Consider the following 10666-nt stretch of genomic DNA (forward strand, 5'->3'; position numbering starts at 1 on the left):
TACATTTGCTTTCATAGCACGTGTTAAAACATGTTTTTAAAGTTTCAAAATTGAAACCAGGCGATGGTGGTGCAAGACTTAATCCCAGCACTCAGGAGACAGAGCCAGGCAGATCACTCAGGAGACAGAGCCAGCCTGGTCTACAGAGTGAGATCCAGGCCAGGCACCAAAACTACACAGAGAAACCCTGTCTCAAAAGACAAAAAACAGTTTCAAAATTGAGTGTTAAGTACTTGGTATCATAATTTTAGAATCAAAACTAATATTTTGGTGGTATGGTAGCTAATTTCCTTTAGCTGTTAAGCATTTGAAAAACTTGACATGAACAACCTTAAATTAAAAAATAATTAAAAAAAAATAAAATTAAAACACAACTAATCCTGAATAAGAAAAATGACAGCATTTTGCAAGTTAGAAACGTATGTCTTGGACATACATTTAAATTAATTTCTGCTTTAAGAGCTGATACAGCAGATGTATTCTGACCAGTCTCAATATAAAGAAGCACATGTGTGTGTTACAGACAATCCGTTTGTAAAAGGCTTAGGGTTCCTGGCAAGGTGAAAACAGCATCGTCGATGTCCCTAGATGCTGACTTCGAAGCAGCTGTTGGCTATCTGTGAACCGCCATATCCATAGGCACACATGCTCAACACTGATCAGAGCTCACTGCTACGTTCTGTGTCGAGCAGCAGGTGATTGCGGATCTTGCCTATATAGGTTGTGGTCATCTTGACTAACATGTATTCCTTTTGTGGGACCAATTCCATTTTCCATTTCTCTGTGCTGAGATGGAGGTGTGAGTCCTGGACGCAAATGTGAAGAGCCCACTGTTGAATGGTGACTAACATCCACTTTAGCTAAAATTTCATAATAGAGCAAATAAAACACTGGTGTGATTATACCCACTATCAGCATTATCACCACAGCTGTCCACCAACCAATTCCCCAGTCTGCTCCGTAGTACGGGTCCTTTCTGTGAGTGCTTCTGCCATCCGGTTCGAAGCGGCTCTGCTGTGCTGTTAAGGCAGACACCACCTCGTTCAGGTTCTCCCTCTGGGTGTCTGTGCACTTCACTATCTGCTCTATGTCTCGATCCACTTCTTCCAGGAAACTGCCGGCTGACTCAGTGGAAGGCAGACAGGCCCCGGGGGCCACAGCTTCCCGCTCTGGAGCACATGCGACGGGTGGAGGATGCAAACCTTGTCTTCCTTTCAGAGGATGAAGAGTTTCAGTCAAAGAACTAAACTTTTTAACTGGAATTTTGATAGACCTAAGGGCAAAAAAATCTTGATCACTGATGAGATTGTTAACTCTTTTGATATCTGCTACCTGCAAAAAAAGAAAAAAATGCAACATTCAACTGAATTCTAAAACTACACAAAACCTTCATCCATTCACTTACTTTGGAGGGAAAATAGTTGAATTTCCTTCTTACTCTTAGTACTGGCACCACACCCAGATTTTAAATTTCCTGGTATATGAGAATTCTAAGCACTAAATTTATCCAGTGTTAGGAAATCTCCACAACTGTGTATTGTTACCTGGATCACAGTAACTCCAGTTAATACTCAAGATATTTTGTTCTTCTACTTTGTACATCATACAAATTTACCATGGGTAATGTATGTTGGCAAGCAATTTGTGAATAAACAATGACTGGTACTAATGAAATTGGAGTTTCAGCACATTAACTTACCAGTTAAAAGGACGATACGTTAGCAAAACTAAAATGCCATCAACACTACAATACACCGTGATTCTAGTTATCTCTCAGTAGGAAAAAGCTGCACCAGATATATATAATAAAGACATCTGTTTACCACTAGTTAGCAGTGTGCACACAGATTTTAGACACAGTGGCTTTTAGTGCCTGAGATGTGAATGATGTTCAACAGAGGTGAAGACAGATGTCTGAAACTCAAATGAGAGGATGTGAGACCTGGACAGAGTCACTAGAAAATGTTCTGAGGGAAAACAGAGGAGAGTGCCCTGCACAATACCAACATTTGAGGGATACATAAGAGAACTGAGAAGAGTGGTCAGGAAGGCAGGATCACAGGGTGGTCGAGAACACATCTGTGAAGCACAACTGCCGCTTTCTAGCTGTGTGTTTGAGGGTGACCAGCCTTCAGCTCCTCCATTTCCATACCTGTAAAATGTAGAGTGACACTCCCTGCCTTGGAAGGCTGGTGTGAATACCAATGGGTTCAAATAGATCAAGAGTACTTGAGTAGCGATCTACACTGTCACACGATGTCAGCTTTTACTGAGTATTACGTAGCAGGAGACTCAAGTCTTCAGTGTCAGTCAAGACGAGCGTTTACCAGGGAGCAGTGAACAGAATCAGATTAGCATCTGTACTTGGACAAATTCTCTTGTATTTTTGGATGACTGGGTAGAGAACTATAGACTAAGTAGGAGGTGAGAGACTAGAGGACTTGCTGCCTGTCTACTTTAGCCCATTTTGTCTTAAATCAAGTGAAGACTCGGGGCAAACCCCAACACGTGACCTCCCTCACTCCATTTTAATTTCTCTTGCTTTACTAAGAACTGCTAGGGACTCTGAATCGGCATCTAAGACTCTGGGCTACTTCTCTAAATATACCGAATAATGTTTTCTGGGTTATGCTAACTTGGACACATTTAGGATTTCAGCCCCAGATCTTTCATTCCCCTCATCACTGTTTGTAACAAGCATATTTTCAATATAGCAATAATGACTGACGGCATAAGCAACGGTAAGTTCATTTGTAAGCTAATGTTTCTCTGCAGGCTGAGTGTACGTTCGTCACCAGAGAGCACCAGGAGCAACCCACTCTCCCCACATGGCCAGTGACTTCTCTGCTGTGTAAGTCATCAGCTGTCAGCATCCCTGTGTCCGTCCTTAGCAACTCCACAGGAAAAATCAAGTGCCCATCTCTCTACCTCATCAAAAATATGCCAATAAAAAACATCATTAATCTTTAAATCTAAAGCTATAATTTATTTGGACATACTATGAATAGCTGGATTACTCTGTCCTGAAAAAAATATAACATAAGACCTCATGGCCAAAAAATTTGGTTTTTTTAAATCCAATTTAAACATACATACATACATACTACATACATATATACATTGACATAGCAAATGTATAAAAATGTGCTTCCTTACTGTAGAGTAGTATGACAAGTCACCAGTAAAGGGATTTCAAGTATAAAAATATTTTATATTATGAAAAATTCTAGATGAAAACATTAAACAAGGATAGCGAAGAATGACATAGAATTTCACTTTATTAAAAAGAGCTCTTGCCGGATAGTGGTGGCACACGCCTTTAATCCCAGCAGAGGCAGGTGGATCTCTGTGAGTTCAAGGCCAGCCTGGTTCCAGGACAGGCTCCAAAGCTACACAAAGAAACCTTGTCTTGAAAAAAATGAACAAACAAAAAAAGAGCTCTCATGTTATCTGTTAAAACTGAAACAGGGCTGTAGGCGGCTGAGGGGTTAAATGCATGTGCTACTCTTGCACAGGACCTGGGTTTGGTTTCCGGTACCCCTCTGAGCAGCTCCAGGGGAGCCAATACCCTCTTCTAGCTGCCAATAAAGTAAGTCTTTAAGGATATAAAGGATATCCAAGATACGAAAAATGCAAGATGCAGAATAATTCACAGTCTCGGCCAATTAAAAAATACAACAATCCTTTATCAGTCCCTAAATACTTATCTATATAGATAATTACAAGCACAAAAAGAAGGTAAAGAAACACACAATCGTGACAGACAATTAGCAGAAATTCAAGCAGTCACTTAAAATGTTAAAAAGGTCATGTCCACAGGCATGAAAGACCTCTGTGCAAAGAAAAAAAAAGTGAGGAAAAAGAAAAGGAAGGAAGTTGAGAAGACAAGAATGACTTCAATTCTGGTTGGGCTCATGAACAAATCATCTATTCTGAACTCCATTATGCAAAACTAAATTAAATTAACTCTTACCGTACAACAGTACTGAAGGGCTACTGCATTCAGAGTGTCTCCTTCCTGTATGTCTTTTGTTAGCAGAATGATGTCATCAAGCCTGTCTCTCGATGTACTTCTTCGAACCTTCTCCCTTCCTCTGGACCGAAGTTCATATACTTCAGCATCTTCTTCCAACAGGTCACTGTCTGTACAATTTCCAAAGGTATGTAGCTGGCCGCTGGCCTGAGTTCCTGGGAGGGAGACAGTTCGATTTTGGTTCCTCCCTGCCATGATGTTATAATCTGGAAGAAGAGAAGACAAGACCTTGGAATGTCACGAACCCATTTCATTATTTACATGCATCTTACAGTCTAAATACTAATCTTTCAAATAATCATTGTTTTTAGTTGCGTGGTAAACTGAGGTTCAAGTTCTCTAACTGTGGCAGTGTATCCAACAAGCTGACAGGGGAGACAGCATGGAAAGGGTCAGCTAACACAAGGCTTACACGCTCCACTCAGGACTCTTGTTCACCGAGACACTTCTACACAATCCCAGGTTTACAGGTATATACCACAGGCGTACAATACAAACATTTACAGACAATAATCAAGAGGAATTTCATTTTAAAACCATTACTTGGTACACATGTAATCTTGCCATTTGCTAAAGACAAAAGTCGACCTGAATACTGAGATGTTCTTGTGCTTGTTCCTTTCTCTATCCAAATTCAATCGGCCTTGTGCCCCTGAGATGGCTCAGTGGTTACTGGTGCTTGCTGCCAAGCCTGACCACCTAAATTCATCTCTGACCCACGAGACCCACACGGTAGAAGGAAAGAACCAATGTCCACAAATTGTCCTCTGACCTCCAAATCCATGATATAAAAAAATTACATGAAACAATCAATCTTGGCTGAATTTTTGGTACTGTACAACACAGACAATTTTCAACATTTTTCAGAGTTGATCAATGAAATGATTTAGAGTTGTCAATGCTTAGAATGCTATTTCACTCAAATGTGAGCACAAAATGCCAGATATTTATGGCCATTTCAGAAATTGTTCAAAATCTCAAGCCAAATTCATTTAACACTTTCTCATAAAACCCGTCAACAACTCTAACAGAAAACCTTTTTTTATTAATTAATTTATTTATGGAATATGTGCTGTCATGAGTAGATGTCAGAGGACAACTCCTTCCACCATGTGGGTTCTCTCCTTCCACCATGTGGGTTCTCTCCTTCCACCATGTGGGTTCTGGGGATCGATCTCAGTTCACCAGGGGTGGCAGCAAGGACCTTTATACACTAAGTCACTTTGCCGGTCCTCTAAAAGCAATTTTTTCAACCAAACATCGTAATAAAATACTATCCAAAAATATATTAATTTGATACCTATATGCTGAGACATGAAGTAGAAAATGTGAAACATCCTTGTTTTATAATGGAAGCATTCTGTTTCCATAGAGTGGGGAACTTTTTCCTGAGAGCTGTTGGTCAGTATCATGTGATCTGATGGCATACAAAGTGCGCATGTGCAGAACCCGCTGCAGTGACTGAGCTCAGGGCGGAGCACTGCCAGGAATACCTCAGATACCTGATTGGCTGATTCTCAATGATTTTTGGTTATTCTGCTCTCAGAACCCCTTTACTCTTGTCAGATTTTTCATAACCCCACATTCAGATGTGGTTGAGACCCTGTTTTAAGAAGCTGTGATGTCTGGGTATGGTGACACACACCTTTCATCCCAGCAATGGGAAAGCAAAGACAAGTAGATATCTCCATGAATCCAAGGCCACGCTGGCCTATCTACTCAATGAGATTCCGTGTCAAATTAAAAAAACAAAATAAGCAGTGAGTCAATGAACCACATATCACAAACAGATGGGGTAACCATATTCAAAACTAGAAAAATTACTGTTCTTCTTATGTCAAACCATTAAGTTCTTATTCCATTACTATGAAGAAAATTATAAAGTTCTGTTTAATTTCTTAAGAATTTTCAACTGTTTACAACTTGTAGCTCTGAAGGAATCAAAACATGTGTTTTATAGACACATACAATACTCCTATGAACTCAAACTTTTCTTGTTCTGCATTTGATTTTACATGGGATTAAATATCTCTGCACTTCTAACTCACTGGATCACATTAAATTCAGAATTTATATGTATTACATACAGTTTAAGCTCTGGACCACGTTAAATTCAGAATTTATATTTATTACAGTACAGTCTATACTCACGGTTATAGGTCACAAGTTTGCTCCTGAACAGGGATGTTTCTTTGAAAGCTCTTATTTTAACTTAAAGTTTTCATTAAACTCAATTTATACCCCATAAAAACTGAATGGATTCTAGGCATTTATATTCACTTACACTTTAAAAAAAAAAGTCAACTGAGAATGGGCTAAGTAAGAAGTATTCATCAATGAATATATCTCCTTTACTTCCAAAGTCACTATCAGCATGCCTGCATCAATTTGGTCCAACTCTCATTAAAAAGGAACAAGCACAAGATCCTAAAGAACGAATTTCACATACAGTAGTTTGGCCTCAATTTAATCATCCATGTGAGCGAGGATAGACATAATAAGACAGGCTTTCACAGACAAAAACAAAACAAAAAACAAACAAAAAAACCTTTCAAACTTCAATGTATCTCAGACTTGAAGCATCCATTCCTGAATATAGTACCATTCCCTTAAGATCCGGAAGACAAGAGGAGCTAGGCACAGGGATGGGTGTGACTGTTTTGCCTGTTAGTTTTCTTTGTCAATTAGACAGAAACTAGAGTCATCTGAGAAAAGGAAACTTCAGTTGAGAAAATGCCTCATGAGACTGGCCTGGAGGTAAATCTGTGGGGCATTTTCTGGGCTAATGACAGATGTGGGAGGGCCCAGTCTACTGTGGGTAGTGCCATCCTTGGGCAGGTGGTCCTAAGATGGTTAAGAAAGCAGGCTGAGGAAGCTACGGAAATTAAGTCAGTAAAGAGCGTTCTTCCGCAAACTGCCTTAGCTTCCCTCAATGATGGACTGTGATGGGGATGTGTAGGCCAAAGACACTCCTCCCCAGGTTGCTTTTGTTCATGGTCTTTATCACAGTAACTGAAATCAAACCAGGTCAATTATAATGAATTCCTGTAAAACAGCAAAATCTAACGTTAACTACACGATCGTGTTATCTCGGTGAAGATCAGATCTTGCAGCAAGCATAGAAAAGGAATGCCCAGGAGAGGAAGAAACCATTAAAATGTTATGTCATGGAATCCTAGAATGCAAAATGAAGTCTAGAAGGATGTATTCCTGTTTTGGAGTCTATAGATGAGAAACAAGTTAAAAAAAAAAAAAAAAAAGAAAAAGAAACGAAGTGGAGGTGGGGGCGGGAAGAAACAACAAAAACAACTGATTCCAAATTTATAGATGACAAAAGATTACAGTCTCTGTGGAAACATACCTGAGTTTCAAAAGATTTCAATTAATTAAATCGAGCCCTTAACATCCAGTTTCTGGGCTTGCTTTACAGCAACACTGTATTGCTTTAAAAATTCAAAGGTCTCTATCTAGATACTTATTAACTAATAGCTCTATACATTACTCACTTGATTCAATTGCTCCCCCCGTGCTACATTATTTATTGCCCAAAACTAACACCCCTAATTTGACAGCCCCAAACTAAAGAAAGCCCACACTTCACATCTCAGTAAGGCCTGTTTCTCCAAGGACAAGTTTTGTTTACACTTCTCCAGGTCTTTTCTTTAAAAAGTAACAACAACAACAATCCCACATCTTTAATCTAGAGAATAGTGTCTGTCAGTCTTGTGGAATCAATCAGAAGCAAGCTATCTACAAACGTGTATTATTACCTGGGGAAAAACCTGTTTCGTGTTCTCAAAAACCATCTATGATCAGAAAAGATTCCACATAGAGCAATGTATACATAGGTAGTTTTGAGACAAACTTTACTGACATCAATCTTTTTCCTCACGATAGGTTCCCAGCTAGGAATCGAAAGCTCGCATCTTCACGTACTAACTCTCTTCCTCTAAAATGAAAGGGAAGCTGAATAAACAATCTGGACATTCATATCTGACTAACCAAGAATCGGCTGTGCTGGTGTGTAATCCAAGGGCCAAGCTACACTTTGCCCCAGGCTGATAATAACATGATCAAACAACTAAAGATTAGAAAGTACAGAGTTTCGAGTCATCAGGCTCGGTTCTCTTCACCTCTCTAAATTCTCTATGGAATCTGGCTTCGTAGAACTAGAACAAGTTGCATGCTGACAAACGGCCTGAAAGTGATCATCAACGGATACAGGGAGCATGTTTTCATCCGCTCAGCCTATAACCGAAAGCGACCTCGCAAACCCTTAGGTACGACATGGTAACTGCTACTGGGTGTTGGGTCTTGACCTTAGGCAGGGCGCGACAGACGACTCCTAGGGGACAACCCAGTTCAGCACTCGGGACAGAATCACCCCGGTCCTATCCACCAGGGCCAATTCTAAACCAAAGCGACGACTACAAAACTTCCTCCCTGTCCATTGCACTCCTTTATTTTTATTTTTCCTTTCCCTCCGGGCGTCCCCTGCACGGATTATTACATCTCTTGATTTGTAAGTCGCAGCATCGGCCTGGGACGCTAAGGCGGGGAAAGGGCTGCCCCGGAACCGAGAGGCGAGGGTCCTTCCCGAGCCGGGGGAGCGCCCCGCGGTGACCCCGGCCGCCGTCGCCCCGCCCCCAGCCGCCGTCACCTGTCCTCTAGCAGGGGCGCGGCGCCACGGTCCCGTCCGCCACCACGGCCGCGGCCCCGGGGAAGCTCATGACCGACGCCGGGTTCTCGGCTGTCCCGGGCGCGCTCCTGCCGCCGTCGCCGCCGTCGCCGCCGTCCCCGCCTTCCGGACCGACAGCCGCCGCCACGTCCGCAAACCTGCGCTGCGTCATCGCGTAGAGTGGGCGGAGGTGCGAGGGCGCGGGCGGGGGCGGGGAGCCCGGGACCCGGGCGGCCAACCGCAGGCCCACGCTAGCGCGCAGGCGCGCCGACGCCGCTGGGGGCGGGGCCTGGATTCGGCCCCGCCTCCGGCCCCGCCCCCTCCGGGGGCTCCTAGCCGATTTGGATCACGGCACTCTGCGGATCGGGCGAGCCCAGCCCACCACCCGAGCAGAGAAAGACAGACGGAGGGGGCAGGATGAGGGGCCCACGACTAGCCGCTGTGCATTTCTTCTCGCTCGCTCGGTATCTGGAATTTTCTTCCCGATGGGGCAGAAGAAAGCACAAGCACAGGGTTAACCTTCCTGTTTTAGAAAATCCAACTGTGAGCCCATCGCCCATCGGGCAGCAAGACAGGCGGAGCGCTGGGCGGGGAGCAGTCTTGGGTCCGCAGCTGAGCGGCCTGAGCCGTCTAGACCCAAGCCAGGGAAGGGTCTGACCTGGAGCTACTCACTGAATGGGACAAAGTTGTCAACAACTTGTAACTAACCTATCGGGACTTGAAAACTAACAGGACGTCACTGGTAGTCACTGTTGCCCTATCTGATGTCAGTGACGTAAGAACCCCATGTCTTCCGACTTAATTTTTATCACAAATTTACTGAAGGGGTAGATGAAATGTTTGTATCTATGCAAATGACTGTACGGCATTTTAATGGTGTGTCTGGTATTTTGTGTTGACTACAGACACTGCACTTCGTCTGAGAGTACTTACCCATTTAAGTCCACGTTGCTTGAACGCCGGATGTACCGCACTTCTCTTTACAGTCTGAATAGCTATTCCTTATGAAGCCTTTGGGACGGCGTTCCAAACCCTTTTCAAAGGGTTTTTTGTTTGTTTGTTTGGTTGGTCGGTCGGTTTTCTGGGTAGTGTCTCTGCAAGGGTTGGGGATTTTACTTACATTGCAATAAGCGCCTTTTATTTGAAGGGATGGGCACTGTGCACTGTGCTGAACAATGCTACAAAGACCTCTAAGCAAAGAAAACCGAAAAGAAAAAGAAACACACAAAAAGTTTGCAGGAGCTGTTCTGTGCCCTGTTGCCCTTGTGACACCGCTTGTCTGTAACCATTTATCACGGAGACATTTTCTCATCAGGAGACAAAGGGTATATTCGTCCGTGATGTGTAGGGCTTCAGCTGTTCCGCCCTCATGAATGTTAATGGAATGAAACCTTCTTTCTGCACGTAGGTTACTTTTCTTATTTTAATGTCAATAGGCCACGGAATCCTTGGAGAGTCTGTGCGATGGAATGAATTCCAAGCATTTCTTCAGGACCTGTTCACTTCGAAGAGACATTCTACAAATATCTGCAAAGCTTTTAAACAATTATTTACATCTAACAAAAATTGAATAATTTGTTTACAAAAAGGCCACGATGTATACATTTTATTATTAGACTCTACAAAAGAAGCAGTTAGCCATGAATTTTGGCTGAGTTCCAAAAAGCTGGCCAGTAGGAACAAGTATTTGTCTTTAGAAAAAGGATGTTCTCAGCAATCCACAAGACCAAAAGGATTCTTTGTTTTTTCAGATCTCATCTGATATGTTTTCCATTAAAATGCTGTAGTTGAAAGTACATTTGTTTCTAGGAATTTGTATTTTTGTAACTAACATTAATGTTGAGCCAGAGTAAATCTTGTGTGGCATAGAGTATAAATTGATACAACCAATGAGGAGGGCCATTTATTATTATGAATTAAAATTAAAAATGGAATTGGCTGGGCTGCAACTTTAT

At 42.3% G+C, this 10666-nt stretch overlaps 1 protein-coding gene across 1 annotated transcript; it reads right to left on the minus strand.

Moving 5' to 3' along the window:
• Positions 1 to 402: 402 nt before the first annotated feature.
• Lysmd3 (LysM domain containing 3) lies at positions 403 to 5236 on the minus strand. The gene is made up of 2 exons (XM_059276544.1): positions 3974 to 5236; positions 403 to 1332 (listed from the first exon to the last, which is right to left on the minus strand). Exons 1-2 carry the CDS (start codon positions 4226 to 4228, stop codon positions 673 to 675), a joined length of 915 nt encoding a protein of 304 aa, XP_059132527.1. The 5' UTR covers positions 4229 to 5236; the 3' UTR covers positions 403 to 672.
• Between the last annotated feature and the right edge of the window lie 5430 nt (positions 5237 to 10666).

The sequence above is a fragment of the Peromyscus eremicus genome, chromosome 11 (genome assembly GCF_949786415.1).
Source record: "Peromyscus eremicus chromosome 11, PerEre_H2_v1, whole genome shotgun sequence".
Classification (NCBI taxonomy): Eukaryota; Metazoa; Chordata; class Mammalia; order Rodentia; family Cricetidae; genus Peromyscus; species Peromyscus eremicus.